Source organism: Chenopodium album, chromosome 24 (assembly GCF_948465745.1).
Source record: "Chenopodium album chromosome 24, dcCheAlbu1.1, whole genome shotgun sequence".
Classification (NCBI taxonomy): Eukaryota; Viridiplantae; Streptophyta; class Magnoliopsida; order Caryophyllales; family Amaranthaceae; genus Chenopodium; species Chenopodium album.
Window position 1 is genome coordinate 22,646,001 of NC_137857.1, and position 25,368 is coordinate 22,671,368.

Consider the following 25,368-nt stretch of genomic DNA (forward strand, 5'->3'; position numbering starts at 1 on the left):
AGGAGCCAGGGAGGCATCAACTTAAAACGTTAGGCATCATCAACTTATAAAGAAAGTAGGCAGCAGCAACCTAAGAAGAAAGCAGCAGCAACAAACAATCCAAACAACAATCCATATTATACATGTTGATATCTAAATTTCGGTTTTAATTGGATCTGATTAGGGTCAATCCGATCCAATCCGAAAATCCGAATTTTCAAAAAATCTCGATCCGATCCGATTCAAAGTTTGGATCCGATCCGAATTGATAATTCGGTTTGGATTGGATTAGATTTTGGTTTTTATCCGAATTATGGACACCCCTAGCCAAAAATCCTATCCCTCGATGTTAAAAACACCTTAAGTGCACAAAGGCACCAACATACTATTTATTCCTCGTGTACATAGACACTTATATAGCTCCTTCCTCATGCTTAAAGCATCAATAAAAATTATATGAACCATAATAAAATTCCTTTTCAATATTCCAAACCAAATTAAACAATTAGTTCAATTAAACATGTTCTTTATCATGCCATAAATAAATATGTGGTTCATAAATAATATTCCAAGCTACAATTTTCCAATCAATAATCCATCATAAATAAATCATGCTTCATAATCCAATCAGCAATAACATTCAAATCATAATTTCCATTCCAAACCTAGCATGACATTACTTGAAATCAATCAAACACATTTAGCATGCTACTACATCAACATAATTATGCTAAGTACGCGAACGTACCTTGAATACAATCTTAAAATCGCTACGACTAGTAAAAATTGCTTACTTCGAAGTCTCCTACACATTAAAATTATAATAGAGTATTAAAATCCACTCTAAACAAATTTCCAGCAATATATACTATTTTAAAACCCCTCATAATTTAATTAGAGTAAGCTGAAATTATGTTTAAAACACTATGATTAAGTCCCAATTAATGGGTAGTTAAAAATTCCTTCAATAACATAATATTAAGTGTCCTACATAAAATTCCAGCACTTTATTTTAATGAAAACTTGCTGTAATTTAACCTTAAAACACTTTAATTGAAGATCTAACCATTAATACATCATATATTTTCAATAATTCATAAATCAAGAACCTAGGGTTTCAAAAATTGGGGCTTTTTAATTAAAAACCAAATCTGAAAATTAATTAATAAATTACTACAATCAAACATCAAAATTAAATCCCAAAACTCATAAATTATAATTAGATCTAAGCATAGATTAATTTGAAATAAGAAAGCTAAGTTTTTTTTTTAACATACACGAAAAAAGGGAAAAAGGGGAAGAAAACCGACAGCCACCTGCTGCCGGCGGTTGACACCTGCTGGCACGCTGGCAGCGGCGGCTACCAGCTGCTGGCGGCTGGCAGCGGTGGAGGGGGAAGGACAGCCGAAAAAAAAGAAAGGGAAAGGGGAAAAGAAAAAGAAAGAAAAATAAGGAGGAGAGAGAGAGAGAGAGAGAGAAGTTTACCTTGGGTTTTCTCCACTCTGGGCAAAGTTGATTTGCCTGACAAGTGGGATATTTATACCCCTCCTCTGCTAACCCTCTTCCCAAAACTTTCCTCTTTTAGATTTTCCTAATTCCTTCCTTAATAAAACTTGTTAAAATTAAACTTTCTTAAAATAAAAACCCAACTTTTATAATTAAAATAATTAAATAAACTTTCCTTTATAACAATATTAATTAAAATACTATAATTAAAATAATTACAACTATTAAAATACTTTATAAAATACATACTTTAAATAAAATACGTTTAAAAATACGGGGTATTACACATACCAAGTAAAGTATAAACATAACATATCTAAATTATGAACTAACTTACCTAATAAAATTTTGCAATAAAACAAGTAATCAATTGTCCCAAGTTATAAAGCATATGCTCATACACTCGAACTCGGAGCCAAATCGGATTCAGTCGGACTTTGCGTAGGTTCCAAGTCCGATCCGCGGCATCCACCTCCTGTTCGGATTCATATCTAATTTATCGGATTCGGACTAATTTTAAACGAATCCGGATGAGATTTTTTTCTTCAATCGGATCGGGTTTGAATCGAACTCGGATTGAATTGTCATCCCTATTCCACTAAAAGTCGGAAATAACCCCCCATTTGATAATGATAAAGATAGCCCGCATTTGAAACGCAAAGTGACAATCTACTTTGAAATTTCATTGGAGGGAATATTACCCTCCCACACTCCCCGTTATTATTTTTTAAAATTAAGAACCAACCTTTTTCTTTAATTTTTTTTTTAATTTCATTAAAGAATCTAAGCATGGATTATCCAACTAACTTGCATTGCAATGGCCAATGGGTCCCAAAATAAAAAACGAAAGAATTAGTGAATTACTTGTCTCTAATAATAATTTCTTTCTTTCTTCCACTTTTAAACTTTAAAGCTTCATTCACTTTCACTCTCTTTTTTCTCTCTCCTCCATTAAAGCGTACTTTGAATTCTCCATTGAAGCGGCTTTCTAAGCTTTCTCTCTTCTACTCAAACAACTTCCAAGGTAATAATTTTATTTCATTTTTGTAACAATTGAATGTGAGTTTCACAATCTAGTGTTTAGTGTTACACTATTGTTACTATATTATATACTCAATTTAGGGTTGAATTGTTGAACTTTTCGTTTTAGTTATTCAAGTTATGAAAGATTTTAATCAGCGATTTTGTTAATCGTTTGCATTTTTGAGCTTAATTTGATAATTGAGTTGAATTTGGTTGCTAATGTGTTGCTGGTTTTTCTGTATAACTGTATAATGTTAGGATGAAACTATGAAGATGGACCTATTTTCCTTGGCCAAGCCGGTTGGGGGTGGAGATGAGTTGTTAGGAATAATTGTTATACTACCTCCGTTTCATTTTATCTGCAACTTTGGTGTATTATTTGCGAGATATAATAAATTCCAAAGTTGCAAAATAATATGAACCAGAGGTAGTAGTATTATTTGGATACTAAGTTGTATTGGTGGGGATTTTCCTGTTGTTAATCTTGAGTGTGGGATGGGGTTTATTGTTAATGACCTAAAAGACAAATGTGGTTGGTTTGAAATGGTGCATTACTCAAACCTACCAAACTGATTAATTGTTAAATTAATAATGTCGGTGTTGCAATGATTGATTTAGGTAGTGTGTAACTTGTTCATTTGTGCTAGAAGGATTGCTCGACGCATTCTTGGAGGTTATGTTTTGGTCTTAAATGGAGGATCCTATTGTGCAATCTCAGCCATTGATGTCTGAAGGGATTGAGGAACTATGCAATGGTTCTGCTGATGGCGGTGAAAAGGTTGTGGAAGTGACGAAAGCAGCTGTTGGGTCGAGTAATAGGAGAGCAGAAGCAAGGAGTAGTTTAGGTTTGAAAACAGGTGTGGCTAAATCACGTGTAAGTGGGAGTCCACAGAGTCCCAATGTGGTACCTGTAGGGGCAAGAAGAAGTAGCACTGGTGGGTTGGGTGAAAAGCATTCTATTCCTGCAAAAAAGCAGCAGTCTGGTTCTGGTTTGGCGGGAAGAAAAACTGCTGGTCCTTCTGTTTCAGAGCCAGTACGGCGATCATTACCAGAAACCAGGACGTCCAAGGTTTCTGATGTTGGTAAGGGTGTTAGCAAAATGGGTATCAGAGATACAAAAATGTCAGGGCCAATTTCACCTGGGGCTAGAACTTCGAAGATGTCTACAAGCTCTAGTTTGAGTAAGAATGATTCTCATAACAAGTTGTCATTTACACGTGCTATAGGTTCCTCAACAAGTAAGTTTTATTCATCTCCTTCAGTTGATAGTACAGCAAGCAGCACTACCAAAAAGTTAGTGTCAAAGAACTCTACACAGTCAGTTCAATCCCCTTCAGTATCAAGTGGATTGAAGAAAAGTACCAAGCTTTCTTCACCTTTGGCTCGGTCTCCATCTGTAAGTAGTGGATTCAGAAAAGGTACCGTGTCAGCTTCACGGGACCAGAGTTCAAGCTCATCTGGTCGAAAGAAGGCAGCAACCTCTGATTGCCAGGATTCTCATTTCATAGTTCTGCCACAAGTAGAGACCAAAGCTGGGGATGATGTGGTAAGTTGCTATCATTGCTTTAGTTGCAGTCTTATTGCTATTTATGCCTGCATACTGCATGTGTCTGTTTGTAGAAGATTGCAACATGATCATAGTCGGGGTCCTATTCCTATAATTGTTAGACTCTATCTATCCTACAAGTTAGGTTGCCTGTAGTTGGGTATGATAGTGCTTCATGATTTTAGCAGAATTATATATTAAATATTTATGAAATTACCTGAACTCATTCTTTCATGGTAAATTATTTACAAATTGAGGCACCGTGTCTATGGAATATAAAAACAGTACTTGGTAGAAGACTAAAGTATTAGTTGTTGATGAGCTATTACGGAATACATAATGTATGTATATATATATATATATATATATATATATATATATGTTCTTTTTTTGTGTGTGTAAAATCATTAGCTTTGTTTTGAATGAGCAAGGTTTAACCTTTTTACGTTAAAGTGTTCTCTTAACTTAAATATGGACGGAGAAAGTTTGGTCTAATGAAGCGTGGAAGATGGTTTGTTGATATTTTGGTGGTGCATTTGTAAAGGATCCAACCAATGTGGAGGGTATAGCCTCCCATGACAAGGTTTTGAGATCGAACTATAGTGAGAGATAGTCGGTTTCTCAGATGAATCAATTTTTTTTTGAGGGCAAAGCAAAGCTTCATTTATTAGATGGTAAAAGGTCCGAGAGTACATACTGGGAGATCTAGTGACTATATTATGGTAATTGAGCATCTGTTGCTCATTGGTGATACAGGGAATGGAGTCAAGTCACGAGGAAGAAGGAGCTACTTTGTGAGTTTATAATCTAACATCATCATGTGCAAAGTGACGGTGTTGAGCCCAGTAATGATAGTAATCAATTGATTGGTGTTTTGCGTCTATGGTTGTGTATACAGTGGTTGATTTTTGGCAGTGGGATTGGTGATGAAATTTTAGAGGGTCAAGCTAGAATTCAAGTTAGGGTTGTTGTTGGCCAGAAAGTGAAGAAGGATAGAAAGCAACTAAGAAAGTAACACATAGCTATTTATGGAGAAGTGGGTTAATTTGGTGGGGTTTGAGTTTTTTGTTTGGTGTGGTATAGGGGGAAGCAAAGGTTACAAATTATGAGAAATACATGCCAATTATTCATATTGTTAACGTTATTCCATGCATAATCCATTTTTGCTGTCAGTTAAAGTTAAGCATATTTGTGATTCTATTATAGTTAGCAATGAATTTAACTTGTAAATATATGTTTAAAAGTTTTTCTCCAAGAGGACTACCTATCCTCACGTGTTCCTCTTTGTGAATTTTTATAACACTTTATTCTTTAATAATGTGTTCTTGTTATAAGTTATTAGTAGATTATCTATTTCTACTTTTTCATTCAGTTTAAGTAAAATAGAGTAGATTCCCGTTAGTGCATTCTACTTAGTTATTAGGATTTGTCCTTCTCACTTATTTATTTCTTCTTTCCAATGCTTTAGTATTTCTCTTATCCCTTGGTGACGATATTAACATGCTTTTTGCTTGATGGTTGCTTCATGTTGTGGTTTTAGAGGCTAGATCTGAGAGGTTTGAGGATCCGTAGCATGAACGCAAGTGGTGTGAATTTGTCTCAGAATTTAGAGGTACTTTTCTTATAATAAATTCCTTCTAAGATGGCATACAATGAAAATTGTCTTACTTTCTCTTTAATACCTATATTTGACATACTATCATAAAAAGTGCATGCACTGTTTATATATTTGATGTAAGCTCCAACACAAAGTTACAAATTTACTATTTTTTGAATTTGGTGCTAATGGGGTAGAATAGATTGCTACTTTGCTCTAGACATATAGATAGATACGTGTGAAACTCTTTAGACTTAATGATTTATCGGAATGGAATAATGGATGGCTTAAAATGGCTTCGTAAGCTTCCTTAAGCAAAGATACCGATTTTGTTTAAGAAAATTGTAAGTGTTTTGCCATTTTTTTTTGTTTGAAAAAACCGCATTTCTTTCTTCCTTTTCCAAATTAAGTATGGTTTGCAAGATTAGAGGTGAATTGGTTATTGACCAGCTTGGTAAAACTTTGTGTGGAGATACAATTTTTAACTACTACCTCCCTTTCTTATTAGTTGCAACAAAGGAATGTTAATATGTCTCACTAATAATACCCTGTTGTTGCTGTTGCAACTGATAAGATGCAGAGGTAGGCTCAATTCAGCCTTTATCTCTTAAATATGGAACCTTTTTATGAAGATGGTTTTTATTCCACATTGCAAGTGTTAATAAAAAATAATGGGATCTTGTGTGGGAGCATTAGGTGAATCTACAATAAATAAAACCGCCATCTAAATAAACTATTTACACCAAGTAGTTTATTTGATGTAATTTACATCTTCATTTATTTTTATGTGAGATAGTGGTTTTGCTAGCCTGCCAGGTAAAGCCACTATTCAAGGCTATGTTACTTGGACTGGGTACCCATGTCCAACATGGGTACGTGTCTATTTTGTGAACAAATTCCATGATTTTGAACTAAAAGTGAAGTGTCCGGGTGTCATACCCATGTCCGAGTGTCGAGGGTCCGACACCGGTACGTAAGGTGAAATGAAGAGTCCGAGTAACATAGATTCAAGGTATTCGTTTTGCTAGATGAATTGTTGTAGTAGTTGCCCCTTGAAATTTTTATGCTAAAAAAAGGGAAATTCTCATTGGTAACCCTATGAAATTGCACTTTCTCTTTGGTAAACTAAAAAAGAAAATTTCTTTGTTAACCTTATATTCTTGATTAATCTCATTCATGGCATTAATATGATTAAAACCTAAGAAATCTTGATTAACTAACTATATTTAGTAGTTGATATGAGTATATGACTAACCTAGGGTTTGTTGATTTTCCAATAATTAGTGAGCAAGGTGAACAATAATTGACAACATGAAATGAAGTAGCAATCAACCACAAAGCTTAATGTAATTCTTAATCCTAGCCAACACCAAGTAAAGCAAAGATTTAAGGAGCAATTACCAAGAGTCCAAGATTATATCAATCACAGAGATAAAGGAGAGAGAAAACCTCGATTGGTTCCAATTAAGCAAAAAGATGTCCAAACAACAAATATCACCTATTTATAGGGGTATTACAAAAAGCTAGAGTACTTAAATTATAGCCCTTGAATTACAAATGAAAGACTAAGATTAAAATGAAAAACCTAAGAGGAAATAGGACAAGAAAGCAGCCCGTTGAGCTGGGGGTACAAGACTACAAGAGTGGTCTCCAGTGTTTTTTTAGTATTACTTTCTCTTTTTGTTGTGGTTATTATATTGTTTCAGTCTGTTGCATTTCACAAACTACGGACAGGTGTTTCCTTGGCCCCTCTTAAGATGGAAATCAAGGGGGCAATTATCTATCTATGAAAAGCAATGTATATACTTCTAGAGAGTACCTTAATATCTTACTCATTGGTGTAATTTTTTGGCAGTTCGTTTATCTCAGGGACAATTTATTATCTTCTTTAGAAGGCATTGAAATACTAAAAAGAGTTAAGGTCAGTTTATTATTTTTTTATTGTTTTCTTAGCACAACTATGTTAACCAATCACCTTATAAAGCTTATTCGACTTCTTTGTGTTCTAGTGCAATATTATGTGTAACTAATTTGATGTTGTTTATAATGACCAGGTTCTTGATTTGAGTTTCAACGAATTTAAAGGGCTCGGATTTGAACCACTTGGGAACTGCCAAGTCCTACAGGTCTTAATTAGACTTTTTATCATGTACTTGTTTTATACGAATCTATTTGGCATGCTCTTGAAAAGTCTTATGTTTCATGCAGCAACTTTATCTTGCTGGGAATCAAATAACATCACTTTCAAGCCTCCCACAGCTTCCTAATTTGGAGGTTGTCTCTTGATACAATATACGTTATATTGCACTTGTTTACACTTCATGATCGCTGCATTGTTTATCTTACTTCACTTATTCTGAATTGCTTTTCTTGTTTTCTTTTCCTTTTTACAGTTTCTTTCTGTCGCTCAAAATAAATTGAAGTCTCTCTCTATGGCGAGTCAACCTCGGCTACAGGTCTGCTTTTGCAAAATGATAAAATTTTGGCTTTCTGTTGTTCATGTTTATATTTAGCTGTTGAAGCTGCTTGTTACTCTCTTCAGGTGTTAGCTGCAAGCAAAAACAAAATATCATCTCTCAAGGGTTTCCCACATTTACCATCTCTTGAGGTCAGCTTTCTATCATTACCCCCTTTGAAAAGAGCTATCTTTCTTTGTTAGTAGCACTAGTTACCCCTGGTCATTTGGGTTGTATTGTGCTATATTGTAGTGCTAGTTTTTCAGCCAATGCATTGCTCGGTTTCTTGCATCACACAAGTTATTAAAATATAAATATTCGGGAATTTTGACTTATATCCAAGAGTCATACTTTAATTAGGTGTATAGTATGGGGGGGGGGGTATTTAAAAAGGGTAAGGGAAAGAGATGCTCTGATTACCTTTGTTGTTTGTTGGGCCAAAATTTTCATTCCCCTTAACTCTGTTTCATTTCGACTTACCCCCAAAATGCCCCACCTCCAAATATTTCCATTTTCCTTCCTCCGACACCCTTAAAACTATAGAGCACCAATAACACTAGCTCACTACCTCTGGTATTTTACCTTTGGCATCTATTCTTCCTTTTCTTTCTTTGTTTTCTTTGATCCGGTTTCCAAATCTCCAATCTCCATTGCCGTCCTCAAATGCCATCTCCTCTTTTCTATTCTTGTTTATATGGTTAATTTCAGTAATTGGGGCATTTAGGGGTGCTGCACGGTATGGTGGTGTTTCGTGGTGCTTTAGGGGTGCTGCTGGTGGTAGTGGGTTGTGTTATGGTGTAAGGTGGTAGTATGTTGTGTAACGGTGTAGCTGTGTAGGGTGGTGTAGGTTGGGTTGTGCAGTAGTGTGGTTCGTGTGAAAAAAAGAGAAGGGAAGCAGATCTTGTTCATCCCTATCTCATCTTAAAACAAACACGATGTAAAATTTAGGGGTTTGTCTTTCCTTTCTCCTTGTTTGCCTTTCTTGAATTCATTCTCCTTCCCTTCATGTGTACAAATTAAACCAAATGATCCTAATGGTTAGTATTCTCGTTCAACAAGAATAAAGTTTGATTTATTCACATCTCTTATCCTATTTTGTTTTACCTCAACTTATTGCGTACATATTCATATTAGCTAAATTAAATACTTAAAGTGTCACTCTTGGAAAAGCTTTCCTTACAGGTATATTATATATAAGTTAAATTAAACCTTTATATAGTTACGTGCATAAGTTGGATCAAAATATAAGTTTAATTGTAGAACTTAATAAATTACATGTACCTTGTTTTTTCATAATGTTCTTAACATATTTTTATTTCAATATGTTCTTAATATATTTTTGTTTCATAATATGTGTGTTTTCCTAATGTACTTAACATATTTCTTTTCTTTCTTTTTTTTTTTTTTTTTTAATTTTTTTTAATGTGTTTTCCTCTTTTTTTTGTCTTCCCATATGTTTGTAATGTGCCATGCCTTGACATCACTCACATGGTGCAGCACTTAAGAGTCGAGGAGAACCCGATCCTCCGGATGCCTCATATAGAAGCAGCATCCATTTTGCTTGTTGGTCCTACATTAAAAAAGTTTAATGACAGAGGTCAGTGTTTTCCCTTATACAAGAAATTGATCACTATTGTGATAGAATCTCTCATTTCAATATTATTTACTGTTTGTTTCAGACCTTTCTAAGGAAGAAATCACAATTGCTAAGCGTTACCCCGCGTGTACTGCCCTCTGCATAAGGGATGGTTGGGAATTTTGCTCTCCGGACCATGCTGCAGGTTGGTTTTCTAAGGTATATGATCAGTTATGGATCAATTTAATACCAACTTTGAATTACTATAAAATTAGCAATGAGACAACTTCTGGATAATGGTCTCCTTTGTTATCCCAGTGATGACAAACAAATGTTAGAAGGAAAAATAGATTGGGCATGTGTAAAGAGAATCTCTAAATCTCTTTAAAAAATTAAGGAAACATTTTTGTGCTTAATCTATTATCATATCCCCATAAAGAAATAGGCCTTGCTTGGTAAATGACTTTTGATTGGCTTTTTCATTGGCTTTTGGCTTTTTCTTTTGGTCAAACAGCCAAAATACATGTTTGGTAAAGCCAGTTTCTGCCAAAAACAAAAAGGTTTTGGCTTTTCGCTTTTCATTAAACAAATTACTTTTTTTAATCCTTGATTAATAATTAATAATTATTGATTAGTTATTAATAATTAATAATTAGTGATAAGTAATTAATAATTGATAATTAATAGTTAATAATTAATAAGTAATAGTTAATAATTAGTATTTAATAAATAATAATTAGTTATTATTAGTCCTTTATAATTAATAGTTACAATAGTAATTAGTAATTATTACTCCCTCCGTCCCAAAAAGAACGACCCATTTGGCCAAAACTTTGTCCCATAAAGAATGACTCATTTGCATTAAAACACCCACCAATTTGCTACAATATTTGTGTAAAATTAGCTTCCCCATATAAAAATTTGATTTTCCATGTTATTTTATTACTTTTCCTCTATTTTTTTACAAACCCCATGTAAATTTATCTTTCCAATATACTTTTACTTCTTTTTACTTAACTTCCTTAATACTCGCGTAATCAACCCAAATGGGTCGTTCTTTTTGGGACGGAGGGAGTAGTACTTAATAATTAATAGTTGTAACAATTAGTAATTAGTAATATAATTAATAATCAGTAATAAATAATTAGTGTTTAGTACTTAATAACTAGTAGTTAGTAATTAATAAATAAGTAATTAATAACTAATAGTTAGTATTTCTATTAGTAATTAATAGTTAAAAATTAGTAACTAGTAATTAGTAATTAATAATACTAATAATAAGTGAATAAGAACGCATAATAATGTCCTTTTAGGTCATTTTGCATTGTTACAACCAACAACTAACAACTGATTTTACTAAACATATTTACATACAACAAATGGTCAAACAACCACTACAAACATTCAATACTAACAACCAGTCAGACAAGCCAAGCTAAATAGCCAGCAAACAGCCAATTGCCAAATAAGGCCATAAACAAGACAGGTTTATGTCATATTGACTCTTAAAGTCCTAACTTGTAGACATTCAACATCTCCAAAATTGGAAATAACCTGTTCTTCAAAAGGAAGCTGTTTCACAATTTAGAGTCATCACTAGTTCACTGATCTCCGCCAGTAGGTTTCCTGGGTCTCAAGCCTGGATAAAGGAGGAGGGTTATGATAGGCCAGTATTAAACTTCGTCACATCCCATGACATGAGCAAAACAGATATTTTCGTGGGGGCGTTCCCTACTTAGCGACGCGCTGCACTTCCTAGACCCGGGTGTAGTGATAAGTATGCAAGGGTTGCTAGGTCGTCGCCGAGAAACGACGCGCCACATTGCCCGAGTGCGGTGTCAAATGAGCAAGGGCGTGCCATTGGGGCGTTCCCTATTGAGCAATGCGCTGCACTTCCCATACCCGGGTGCAGTGATATGTATGCAAGGGTTGCTAGGTCGTCGCCAGAAGCGACGCGCCACATTGCCCCAGTGGTGTCAAATGATCAAGGGCTTGGAGTTGGGACCAGGAGGGAGAGTGGGAAAAAGGAATTAGTTTGCGGATTTTGATGGGCGTTAGAACGGTCGCTCATTCCACACTCAATCAAACACATTTATTAATAAACACCTTACAAACCAAGCATAATGACAAGTAAGAGTTCGGTCCACAAGGAACGGGATATGGTTGCTAAAGATCTTAACACTTAAGCTAATTCGAAGTCAATGGTGAATTGGGTTTCGTCAAGTAGACAAACAAACTATGGTTTTAAATCAATGGATTAAAGACACTAGGGAATGGGATCCACTCAACCAAGGCAATTAGGCAAACGGGGAGTAAAATAGACAAGATATAGCAAGGACTATATGTAAAATCGACCTCATGCAATAAGAAAACAACTAACACTACTAAACTTAGATTCCTCATTAGTCTAGCAATAGATGATACATAATCAAATTGCAATAAGTAATGACATACTCAATTTACACTTCCATGTCAAATTAGGCATATCATGCTATCAAGCTCCTAAGTCAAGGGTAGCTAATCCTATCATGAAGAACTAACAAGCAATCTCATATAATCAATTTAATTGCAATACAAACATCAATGTTTCTCCCATATTTGCATAACTAACCCAAAAGGTTGAGCTTCACCCAACCCCTAGCAAGAAGACTACTCACAACTCATATTTATCAACATGCAATCAACAATTAGGGTTCTAACTACTTCAATAATTGGGGGAAAGTGGGGGAAAGTGGTTAACGATTGAAATAACTATCATCCAATAACAAATTACTAAGAACTTAAGAAGATTTAAATGACATGCAAAAGCAAAGTTGCCTAAACTGCAAGGTTATTCCAGGAGAGAGTGTGGTCACCCAACACTGGCTATTGGTAATGACTATTCGTTTGAAAGAGAAGACGAAGAAAAAATTTAGACAAGAAGAACCGAGGATAAGATGGTGGACCCTAAGGGATGCAAAGGTTAAGGTTTTTACAAAAAAGGTAATTAAAGAAGCGGATTGGGATGGAGAGGTGGATCCAGACATGACTTGGTTACGAATGAAGAACTGTTTCCTAAGAGTGGCCAAAGAGGTCTTAGGGGAAGTAAGGGGAAGAAGTTCGATACAGAGAGATACTTCGTGGTGGAATGAAGAGGTGAAAGCAGTAATTAAGCAAAAAAAGGAATGCGATCAAGCCTTAGGAAAATGTAGGAGTGATGAAACCTTTGCAGCGTATAAGGAGGCTAAGAGTAAGGCAAAGGCAGCTGCTCGCCAAGCAAAAGAAAAGGCTTACCAGGAGGTTTATGAAAAGCTTGATTCCAATGAGAGAGAAAAGATCATTTATAAGATGGCAAAGAGAAGACAAGAGGCAAGGAATGATATTGGCATGGTGAAGTGTGTCAAAGATAAGAATCAAATGGTCCTAGTACAAAAGGAGGACATCAAGGACTTGGTGGAAGGGGTACTTCGATGAATTATTTAATGGAAGTAATGGAGTTATGATAGGAGATACCTCTGTGAGTGATGAAGAAATCAACATGGAGTACGTGCGAAATATTAGGAGAGTAGAAGTGGAGATTGCACTGAAGAAGATGAAACCTAAGAAGGTGGTTGGCCTGATGGGGTACCGATAGAGGTGTGGAGGTGTTTGGGAAATATTGGTATTGATTGGTTAACAAACCTTTTCAACAAGATATGGACGGCTACAAGGATCCCACGAGATTGGAGGAAGAGCACCTTGGTCTCGGTTTATAAAAACAAAGGAGACACTCAAGATTGTTCTAATTATTGAGGAATTAAGCTTATGAGCCACACTATGAAGCTATGGGAAAGAGTGATTGAACAAAGGTTGATGGCATGCTAATTTGGTTTTATGCCTGGGAAATTTACTATGGAGGCAATCCATTTGATAAGACAAATGGTGGAGTTTTATAGGGTAAAGAAGAAGGATTTTTATATGGTCTTTATTGATTTAGAGAAGGCATATGACAAGGTTCCACGAGAAATATTTTGGTGGGCAATGTTGAAGAAAGGTATCCCACGAAGGTACGCGGACCTAGTTAAGGATATGTATCAGGATGTGTAAACAAATGTGAGGACATGTGGAGGGTTGACAAAAGATTTCCCTATTACAATCGGATATCAGGGGTCTGCATTAAGCCCTTTTCTTTTTGCAACGGTTCTAGATGAAGTAAGTTGACCAATTCAAGATGAGGTTCCATGGTGTATGTTGTTCGCGGATGATATCGTTTTGGTGGATGAGACTAGGGATGGGGTTAATGCCAAGTTGGAGCAATGGAGGCAAAGGTTTGAATCTAGAGGGTTTAAGCTAAGTCGGAGTAAGACTGAATATTTGGTATGTCATTTTGGCACTCAGAGGGGGACAAGCAATGAAGTGGCGAGTTTGGATGGAAAGGATTTGACCATGAGTGAATGATTTAAGTATCTTGGGTCGATCATCCAAGTCAAGACGTGGCCCACAGGATTAAGTCATGGTGGCTTAAATGGAGAGTAGCCACAGGAGTGTTATGCGACCACACCATTCCCTTACAGTTGAAGGGACAGTGTTGCTCTATGGTACAAAATGTTGGGCTTCTAAGAAAGAGCATATTAAAAAGATGGAGGTTACCGAAATGCGCATGTTAAGGTGGATGTGTGGAAACACTTTAAGAGATAGAATCAGAAATGAGGTTATTCGCAAGAAAGTAGGCGTGGCAGGCATTGCAGATAAATTAAGGGAAAATCGTCTGCGTTGTTTTCGACATGTAAGACGGAGACCCGAGGGTGCACCGGTGCGAAGAGTGGGATCATGGAGAAATTAAATGAGGAAGAGGGAGACCAAAATTGACTTGGTTGGAAGGAGTTAGGAAGGATATGAAGTGCATGGATTTACGTGAGGATAAAGTTTTGGATCGTAAGGGATGGTGGAGAAAGATTTATATTGATGACTACACAAAATAACCAAATTTGGTTAATGTAGCCGACCCTACTTTTGGGATTAAGGCTTTGATTGATTGACTAGTTCACTACCAAGGTGTAAACATGGACATTGGGGATCATAGCGAACAGTTTCCTGTAGTTGTTCAAAATTGGTTGTCTATCTAAAACAAGCATGTGTCATGTAAAATCTTCAAATTGCCTTTCCAAATATTTTGGTTTGCAAGTAAATGAAAAAAGTGCTACAGGTTTAAACATGTAATGGAGCTCCCTTAACTAATCCCACTAAAACTGTGAACTTACCCAACCATGGATTCTGAAGATTGTATCTAATTGTGATATCCCTTGAATATTTCTACTCTTTATAAATTGGGCCTTGCGTAAAGTAGAGCGGTGACAGTTGATACTTTCTTTCTTTCTTGTTTTTATTTTTTTAATTTTGGAAGATGAAACGTGGTTCAGAGAAAGGGGTACTCCCTTCATATGATCCCTCCTGATACTAGGACTGAGTTGCCTGTAGTTTGTCTTGTGATTGATACTTTTTTTTTTGTATGGGTAATAAAGAATTTGTTAGGGGCATAAAAGGGTGTTGACCCCCCAAAAAAGGAGTAGAGCTAGGGTTGAGAATATTCTTCCCCCAAGACAGTGACAAATTTTCTTTTTCTTAAGAACCTGTGGACAAAAGTACAAAATTGTTCCTTTTTTGATAGAATTATTCATGAGCGCTCTTTGAAGTCAAGTTAGTGATGCTTTTGCTGAAGTGCTTGACAACATCAAGTCATCAACTATACAAGATCGTCAAAAATAACAATTCATATGGAGTGACAAGGACTTCCTCTAAGAAATCTGTGGATTCTTTTCCTTCCATGTACACCACCGAATAGTCAAAGGAACTACTCTCCACATGTCTGCAATCCATTTGTTTTTGGATCCCACTCTTGAGCTGTTATAGCGTTTCACTTCATTGTTGAACTTAATAAATTTCATATAAACTCAAGTGCCAAAAAGATAGTACCTAATGACAAAATGAAGTAGTTGGTTACTTACTCTTCAAATTTGCAGACTATGCTGGCAAGCCATATGATTTTCATTGAAATTATATGCCTGAGAGCTTTTTTTTTACATTATCTGCGGTCCTTTTTCCAAAAATTACAAAGCACTGGTATTCCACCAGAAAAGGGAAGTAAGTGTAATATTGAATTTTCTATTTATCTACAGTTTACTGAATATTGCATTATATGTTCTTTTGCAGACTCAACTTTTGACTTCCTCGTTGAACAATGGAGGGATCAACTGCCCCCAGGATTTCTCCTCAAGGAAGCATCAATTGATCTGCCTTTTGAGGAAGATGCTTGCCGTTGCCACTTTATTTTCCTTCAAGACCATGGGAATGACTCGAACTTGGTTTTAAAATATCAATGGTATGTTGGAGAAGGGGTTCTTTCAAATTTCAAGGCAATTCCTGATGCCATTTCTGAGGTAATATGCTTTTCTCTCTTTAACAGTTTAACACTTGAGGATCCCAAAGAATTCTTTGATCTGTAAATGGTGTGTTGTTGCCTCTGTTTGATCATTTGGTCTCTCTGACAGGTCTACTGTCCAAAGCATGATGAAGTTGAGAAGTACTTGAAGGTTGAATGCATTCCTGTATTTGGGGAGACAGAATACCCTCCAATTTTTGCAATTTCTTCACAAGTCTCTCCTGGTGTGTTAATTTTTTATTTTTATTTTTTTTATTTTTTATTTTTTATTTTTTTTTATTTATAGTTGTATTTTGTGCTGTATAAATTTTAGAACTTGGGATTGTTAAATATTAAATTATTTGCAAAGTTATTGGTTCCAATGTTGAATATTTCTGGTTTCCACATCTAAAAACGATGCTTAGCAGGAGAAACTAATATTCTGTTGATCTGATTTGTAAAGCCTTGCCTATAATCATTCAATGATATTAGATAGGTTTCTGTGAATTAAATGCTGCAAAGATAAATTATCATTGGAAGGAGATGGAATTCTGTGCTACATTCATCGTCACTTGTTCCCCATTAATGAAATAGTTTTATATGTTTAAACTAAATGAAGGAAATAAAATAGTATATGAGCAGTAGTAGCACTCGGTTGCAGAAGGGGCTGGTGAAGTTGGCCTTAGACGTGGAGGGCTGTGATTTTTGATGTCATTGTGTTGGCTTTTGGGAGCGCTTTGGTGGTTGCTTTATAGTGATCTTTCGTGATTGTTCATTCGGTTTATAGATTGGCTTAGGCTTGGAAATGGCTTAACGTGTTGTTCTTTTCATTGGGTTTTTTGATAATATTTTAATTGGTTACTATCTGCAGTGTAGGATTACATTGGTGGATGTTTACAAAGGTTAAAACTTGAAAGTCTATTTTGTTGCCAGATATGTACTTCATCTGTTATTTGAGTTCCATTACGATTATGAGCACTGACCTATGTATAATTTTGACCCTTAATATTGTGAATGTTTGCTAGTAATTATTGCAAAAAGTTGATTATTTGTACTTTTACGCTGAGACAGATTAAGATCCAACATAAGTAGATAACTGTTATTCTTTATTTCTAAATAACCAATGGCAATGATGGTCAGTGTGAGCCTGTGAGGTATACGGACAATGTCAAAATTCAACATTTTACAGCATAAGTACATTGCATTCTTAATTTATAAATAACCAATGGCAATGGTGGTCAAAGTGAGGTATGTGGATGATGTCAATATTCAGCATGTTACAACTAAACTATACGCTGAGACAAATTAAGATCCAACATAAGTACATAACTTTCATTCTTAATTTATAAATAACCGATGGAAATGATGGTCAAAGTGAGGTATATGGATGATGTCAAAAGTCAATTTCTTAAATAAATGGAGTACATTTGTAAGGCAACTGTGTTAGTTATTTACAGTATGAAATGTGGTAACATATGTGCATCAATGAACTAATCATTTAAATATGAACATCAAACTATTTGGTGACTGAAAATATGATATTATTGCTGTTGCTCATTGAATATCTACTGTCCTTGAAGGAACTGGATGTCCAAAGGTCTTGAATCTTGATGTGCGTGGTGACCTTGTTGAAGGAAACATCATTAAGGGCTGTGCTGAGGTTGCTTGGTGTGGTGGGACTCCTGGAAAAGGTGTCTCCAGGTGAAATTTAATTGCATTAATTTTCTAATATTCCATTCCACTGTTAAATCCAAGCCTTGATCTATTAAGAGGCTTTCTAGAAAGTAGTTGTTAAAAGACCCAAAATTTGTCTTGTATTGAGAGGAGGTGTTTCTGTTTTTGTTGAAAAAGGCTGATGGTATAGCTGATCCCATAGATTTGTGATTTTCCTATGAAGCAAAATATTGAACCATCATTGCATGACTGTTGCACAGTAGTGCTGTTATAAACTTTCTGACTTACGGATCAGCAATTGCCATTTGATTTTACATGTATGATAAATTCACGATCTCACAGTTGGTTAAGGAGAAAATGGAACAGCAGCCCTACAGTAATTCATGGAGCTGAAGAAGCTGAATATCAATTGACTATAGATGATGTTGATTCAAGTTTAGTTTTTATGTACACTCCGGTAACAGCTGAAGGTACCAAAGGAGAACCTCAGTATGCCATCACTGATTATGTAAAATCAGGTGCGTGAGCTTTTAATCCGCTAATTTTTTAGATTCTATTTCTGTCCCCAACTTTGTTACTTATGAATATACTCTTTTTTGTTCCCGTTCCCGGGTTTTTTTTTTTTTTTTTTTTTTTTTTTTTTTTTTTTTTGTGTGTGTGTGTGTGTGTGTATCTTTCTGCTCTTTTCGTAATACTATAAATTACAAGCAAAATTGGATTGATTCATTGGCTTTTCATTGTAACTGCATTGCTCCTCTAATATGTTCTTTTGGCTACATCCTGAGACTAAAATACTTTAGTAGCATTTTAATGGATTTATATAAATGCTTAATCTGTTATATGTTAAAGAGATTTATCTGATATGGGCACTATACATTTGTTTGCACTCGGTAGGGTGATTCTCTCGTCCCAAGAGAACATTTTCTTAACTTTCCAGTATATAAAGTAAACAAAATTCAGAGAAGGTGAGTTAAAGATAACAAGTGTTGAGTGTTAACAGAGACAACATTGTGTTTTAGGATGAAGAATATTGAAGTAAGACTTACATGCTGTGTTGTTACAATCATGTAGTGTAACTGGTGTTGTTATCTTCATATCAGTTAGTTTAATATTGCTAAATTCGTTGTTCTTGTAGCTACGGGAATGGTATACTTCCTCCGTTTCTTATTAGTTGACGCGTATTCCTTTTTGGGAAGTTTCTTTTTAGTTGACACGTTTCTATTTTAGGTAAATTTTGTATTGTTAAATGACAATTTTACCCACATCTTTCTCCTCCAAAAAAAAGACCCCACTCTCTTTCCTCTCTCCTCTATACCTGTCTCTCTCCTCTATGCTCACTCTCTCTCCTCTAAATTGTGTTAATAGTTCATTTTTTTTTCTTTTCCAAATTTATCAAACACCATTATCAATTGATGAATTAATAGAGCTAGTCATCTACCTAACATCATCGCCCTCAAACAACAAATAAATGGAAACAATTTTCACTTCTACATATGCATCTTCAATTTCGATTTTACTTTCGCCATCCATATTAAAGTCGCCCATTGTGAAGATTAATGAAGCAAAATATCAGTAACAATAAGTTACAATTTCACATTAACAATGGCAAATTTTGAGATAAAAAGTTGCTTGAATAAAGATACCACCATTGTTAAGCTTTGAGCTTTTATGCACTCTCTTTTTCCCTCTCCTCTATAAATGGGTCTTTGATTTGTTTATGTTTTTAGAGTTCATAGATTAAATGTATTGTCGTATTGATTTAATTGTAGTATTTTTTTTTTTTTTTCTGATTTTATTTTTGTCTTGTGAAGTATAATACTTTAATGGATGTTCTTCATTTTTAAGAGGAGAGAGAGGGGGGTCCTTTTTTGGGTATTTTACACGTCTCAGGAGGTGGGGATGTGGGAGTAATGTCAGGGAGTGAATGAGAAGGTGTTTTGGTATTTTGCATATCACTTGCTTACTTTCTTAATATGTGTGCCAAAATGAAACGCGTCAACTAATAAGAAACGGAGGAAGTATATCTTATGTTCAACTGTTATTTATTATCTATTCCCTCTGCCCCATAAAAAACTTCTTATTTCTCTCAGGCACGTGGTTTTAGGAGAGTTTTGGTGTTGGGAACTTTTTATGTTGAGAATAAGTGAATATGAAAATAAAGTAGCCACTATTGTTTATTGTTAATTAATTGAGGTGAGAGAAAGTGGGAACCATAATGCTTTAATTGCGTAGAGAGAAGATGAAAACAAATAAAGGAGGAAAAGTAAAACATTATGTATAGAGTGGAGTCTGGACCCATCTCAAGAAAGACTTTTATTCTTTTTTCTTTTATTTATTTATAGAGTAGAGTCTAGACTCATCTTAAGTAATAGACTACATAGCCAGTATCTATTACCTTTTTTTTTTTTTGGATTTACTGTCAACACATGTTGGAATATTTGCTTCAACTTGTTAAAGTTAACACTTAATGTTTGTGGAGTCATAATATTAGTGGGTTAAAGTTAACATCATGGGATCATTGTTCCTTACTTATAGCATAATTATTTTGCATTATACATTGTTCCTTACTTATAGCATAATTATTTTGCATTATACATACATACATATACATATACATACATATACATATACATATATATATATATATATATATATATATATATATATATATATATATATATATATATATATATATATATATATATATATATATATTGCTATGCACTACTTTTTTCAATGGATTAAATACAACTTTTTTTATTTTTTTTTTCTCTCGTCTCTTTTTATTATTTCCAACATGGTATAAAAGCTTCAGGTTAGATCCGGGGAAAAGAGAAGGGAAAGAGATGAAGCCAAAAAAAAAAAAAAAAAAAGAAAGAGAAAGAGAGAGAAACAAGCAATGCAACTTGATTTCATTGTTAGAATGTTTGTTTCAAATTGTTAGTGGTTAGTTAACACTTGAGGTTTGTGGAGTCATAATATTAGTGGGTTCAGTTAGTGGGTTAATGTTAACATCATGAGATCATTGTTCCTTACTTATAGCTTAATTATTTTGCATTATATATATATTGCTATGTTTTATTTTTTTTCAATGGATTGAATACAACTTTTATTAAATCTCGAAAACAGGCAATGCAACTTGATTTCATTGTTTATGAGAAATATCTATGTTTTTAAAGAGAAAATTTTGTGAGTGTGTTGTTCTTTTTTTTTGGATGTGTTTAACCATGGAAGTAATGGTTCGTTTGGTGTGTTAATGGGTTCCCTTTTAGCCCATGAAAAGGGATTTTAGTGTTGTGAAAAAGAGGGCAAAAATTGTTTGAGGTAAACATCGCAATCTATACGTGTGTGGAAGTCGTAATCAACACAGAGACGATTTCCAAGATTATACCAAAGATTTTTGGTATGATGCAAGATGACATGGTCAATTGGAGGACAATGTCAAAGAGAGTTAATGGAGAGATGTACTCCATTGATGTAAGTTGATGAAATTGTTCATTGACAAGATAGAGTAATGAGAAGTGCATCAATAAAAATGTCGAGGTTCGGTTGTGCAGAGAGAAGTGCTCTAAGAATATCATGTTGGTGAAAATGTGCATCAACAATTTATGTGTGGGTGATGAGATGTGCATTACAAAATGCTATAAAAGCAAAAGTAAATTTCGTCAAGGTTAAACGTGAAGATCGAATAGTCATTGTAATCCAATTTGAAGCAAGGGTTGTGTTGGAATATTTGCTTCAAATTGTTAGTGGTTAGTTAACACTTAATGTTTGTGGAGTTATAATATTAGTGGGTTAATGTTAACATCATGGGATCATTGTTCCTTACTTATAGCTTAATTTTTTTGCTATATATATATATGAGTAAAATTTTAGAACATTTGTGTGAGTAATAATTTAAAATATCTGGTTTAAGAATTAGAACATATGAGAAATCTTCTTTATGAAATTTAGAACATACGTATGAGTAAAATTTAGAGAATTTGATTTAAGATTTAAAATATGTGAGTAAAATTTAGAACACCTGATATAAATTATAGAAAATGTGAGTAAAAATTTAGAACATATGATTAAAAATTCTGGAACATATAAGTAAAAGATTTAGAACACACATTTTAAAATGTGGAACATATAAGTTAAAATTTTGGAACAAGTTATTTAAATTTTATAACATCTAACCTAACTAATTTATTTTTTAGAACATTTGAGCACTAATTTAGAGCATCTTACTTAATATAGAACACATGAGTACATATTTAGAACATTAGATTTAAAATTTAGAACATTCAAAGTATTCTTACATAAGATGATTCTCACATAAAGGAGGGATATATATATATATATATATATATATATATATATTGCTATGTACTACTTTTTTCAATGGATTGAATACAACTTTTATTATTTTTTCTGTTCTCTCATTTCTTTTTATTATTTCCAACAACACAAGCATATTTGCTTTTTAATATTTAAGCATGCTGTATTGAAACGAGGTGCAATTTTGGAGACATTCACCCTTGCGAGATCTGGATATGCATGTTTACCCCTTCTGTTTGACTACTGTTAACATACTTCATTCAACTAGGGTTGATTTTTCATTAGCTGGATATTTTGAATGCATTTGATTGATGCATTTTACTGTCTGGTTATGTTTTAGTATTCGTTTGGGATCATAATAACCCTGTGTCTTTCTTGGTGTATGAGTATACAATTCAGAGAAATATAATACTTCGTAGTTATTATTGTCTGACTATGATCATTATCAATGGTCAGCTCCTCCATCAGTCTCTAATTTACGGATAATTGGAGATTACGTTGAAGGCAACACTATCAAGGGTGTTGGAGATTACTTTGGAGGAAGAGAAGGTCCTAGCAAGTATGAGTGGCTGCGTGCCAATAAGGAAACAAGGTTAGCTCATATCTGGTGTGGTTATTGAGTGTTCATTATTTTAAAAGTTTGTTTATTCTTTCTTATTACCAGAATGTTGTTTTATTGGCCTCATATGTTTTCTTGAGGAATGATGAATTGTTCTATGTACAGGTTGGTCCAGTATATAAATTTTTCACGAGACATTAGTATGTTTATACCTCATTTGCTTAGATGCTGTATGTTGCCTAGTGTGTATGAATGACTGTGATTAGGTGGCAGTTGTTAGAGCAAAGGGTTAAGAAGAGCTGCAGGATCAACATGGCACCCTATTTGATGTTTGCTGTCTTCATTTATAGAACTTTGTCCAGACAGAACTAAACCAGACCTAGGATTGACCTACCCAAACCTATAGTTAATCTGCAATTTTACCTGATATGATATTGACCCTAAACCTATCTGATCAGAGAATCAACGCTACTGTAATCAAATCAAACACCAGATATTAACCAAATCCAAATGAACAAACAAAATGATTCATATGTCACCTCATTTCATCTCTAACAACTTATTAGTCATATAATGTTTGAACATTTAGTTATATTATGTTTTTAAATTTCAAGTACTCTATCATAAAACTAAAAATTGAAAAAATATTGGATAAATTTCTGGTCAAATTTTGTCTAGTTCACTGGTAAAAAGTTTCAGCTGTTACAGTTAAGGTGATGCAGGAATTATTATTGCGTCAGTCAATGTCATTCTATATTGCTTAACTTTTGTTTCTTTGGCCACAGAAATCGGTGTAAAAGCTTATCTTATTTCCTAATTATTTGTCTTCAGGGTATCTGAATTAATATTAAGTGGGGCTCCTGAATATACCTTGACACGGGACGATGTTGGCTGCCGTGTAGTTTTCACATATGTACCTGTGAATTTTGAGGGTCTGCTATCTCTCTATTGTCTTGCATAGTTTGACATATATTTCTATGTTTCTAATCTCTGTGTCAATTTGTAGGTAAAGAAGGTGAATCTGCTTCTGCGTTTTCTGATATAGTTAAGCAAGGTAATGGCTAAGATACTCCCTTATTCTGATTCTTCTGGTTATATCTGGAGGTTTGTGAGGATATCGGCTCATGTGGATATTTCTTTGTGCTATGTTTGATCTTCTTTTTCATGTTTTGAGTTTTTGTCATATCATTGCCATTTATATTGAATCTTCTATATATAGCCTGGGGTTTGAAGAAGGAGGCTCATGAAGGCATTTCTTTGTGCTATATTGATGTATTACTTTTCCAACATATTGTGTGGGCCAGCAATGCATTGTTATCTAATTTATGTTGACTGTTGTTCGTACGTTGGATTTATTCCATGGGGCATGCTTTAGAGAGTTAATTAACAGCATGTTGATCATCTCTGAAATTGTGTCTGGTATACTAAGTTCCCTTGATATGTTGTAATTTTTTTGATTGTAAGATTTTATTGGAGCATTTTCTTATTTTTGGAAAATGTGTGAAATGAATATGTTTAGTAATGTTTATTGGGAATTTAGAGTTTTAATAATACATATATATATCATCATTAGCAGATGGTTTATCATGTGCCAATTGGTAGTTACTATATTTCAACTAGGGATTCAAAAAGAGGTGGACAAAATGATATTTGTTACTTCTAAAAGTATTAGACAATGCTTTATGGATTAGTTCTCCTCGAATTCCAGTGTACATGCTTTCCACAGCCTTTTTCTTAGTTGGTGAAATTTCTCAGCTAAGTAGCAGCAGAATATGCTTGCTTAGTGAGGCTCTGTATTTAACTGCACTATTAATTATAGCAATTGAACCTTGAATTATTATCTAGCTTGGAGGAATATGTTAATTCTTGTATTAGTTTTCCCAATATGCTTGGGTAGTTTTGAGAGTTAAGAGTTTAAAAGGGTTCATGTTATATTTATTTTTACTTTTAGTTTGACTTTCTTCTTTGATTACTGATGACACGAGTCACACGACAGCCACTTAGTGCTACTGATATAGACATTCTATGATAGCCATAATAAAAAATTATTGAGAATGATGCCTGAGAGCTGCTCGAATTTTTATATTTATTGTTTATTAGATGGACGAACTAGAATTTTGTAGATTGTAAATTTATGTGGAAAGCATACATCCTCATGGTGTATTACAAACTGCAGCACCTCCAAAGGTAACGAATACAAGAATTATTGGTGAACTTAGAGAGGGAAGTAAGATTACCGTAAGTGGTACAGTTACTGGAGGAACAGAAGGGGCCAGCAGAGTACAATGGTTTAAAACAAGCTCTTTTACTTTATCTGGGGAGGATGGCCTAGAAGCTTTAAGCATGTCCAAGATTGCAAAGGTGGGATTCTTAATCATGTTATGGGTTACATATATAAGAATCTTTTTCCATTTTGTGCTTATGTCTATTGCCACTGTTACACTTATGCAGGTCTTTCGCATACCATTAGGAGCTGTTGGCTACTATATTGTTGCAAAATTTACTCCAATGACACCTGATGGTGAAGCTGGTGAACCAGCATATGTTATATCTGAGATGACTGTTGAGAGTACGTGTAACTTTATAAGCTTTTATAAAATTCGCATCTGTTTCTCTCTCTGTTTCGCTCTCTCTCTCTCTCTTGTTTATTTGTTTATTTATTTATTAATTTTTGTATGAGAGGGGGTGGGGTTCCAAGCCGTAGTTTATAAGAGAATGATTGTCACAAAATTATAAGCTACATTGCGGAAGGCCGG

General features: G+C 34.4%; 1 protein-coding gene across 5 annotated transcripts in view; it reads left to right on the top strand.

Moving 5' to 3' along the window:
- Positions 1-2,390: 2,390 nt before the first annotated feature.
- Positions 2,391-25,368, top strand: part of LOC145610213 (187-kDa microtubule-associated protein AIR9-like) — a 45,920-nt gene continuing 22,942 nt past the window's right edge. For 2 of the 5 annotated variants that reach the window (XM_081665497.1, XM_081665500.1), the window contains exons 1-19: positions 2,398-2,509; positions 3,127-4,054; positions 5,595-5,666; positions 7,507-7,572; positions 7,706-7,777; positions 7,860-7,925; positions 8,045-8,107; positions 8,194-8,259; positions 9,605-9,704; positions 9,787-9,888; positions 15,852-16,078; positions 16,190-16,304; positions 17,640-17,760; positions 18,076-18,251; positions 22,510-22,645; positions 23,444-23,544; positions 23,619-23,666; positions 24,789-24,973; positions 25,064-25,181. In XM_081665497.1, coding sequence (XP_081521623.1) covers positions 3,200-4,054; positions 5,595-5,666; positions 7,507-7,572; positions 7,706-7,777; positions 7,860-7,925; positions 8,045-8,107; positions 8,194-8,259; positions 9,605-9,704; positions 9,787-9,888; positions 15,852-16,078; positions 16,190-16,304; positions 17,640-17,760; positions 18,076-18,251; positions 22,510-22,645; positions 23,444-23,544; positions 23,619-23,666; positions 24,789-24,973; positions 25,064-25,181 — 2,689 coding nt within the window. In that variant the 5' untranslated portion in view covers positions 2,398-2,509; positions 3,127-3,199. Of the gene's footprint in view, positions 2,510-3,126; positions 4,055-5,594; positions 5,667-7,506; positions 7,573-7,705; positions 7,778-7,859; positions 7,926-8,044; positions 8,108-8,193; positions 8,260-9,604; positions 9,705-9,786; positions 9,889-15,851; positions 16,079-16,189; positions 16,305-17,639; positions 17,761-18,075; positions 18,252-22,509; positions 22,646-23,443; positions 23,545-23,618; positions 23,667-24,788; positions 24,974-25,063; positions 25,182-25,368 lie in introns of all 5 variants that reach the window. The other 3 variants (XM_081665502.1, XM_081665498.1, XM_081665499.1) reach the window with 3 other exon arrangements.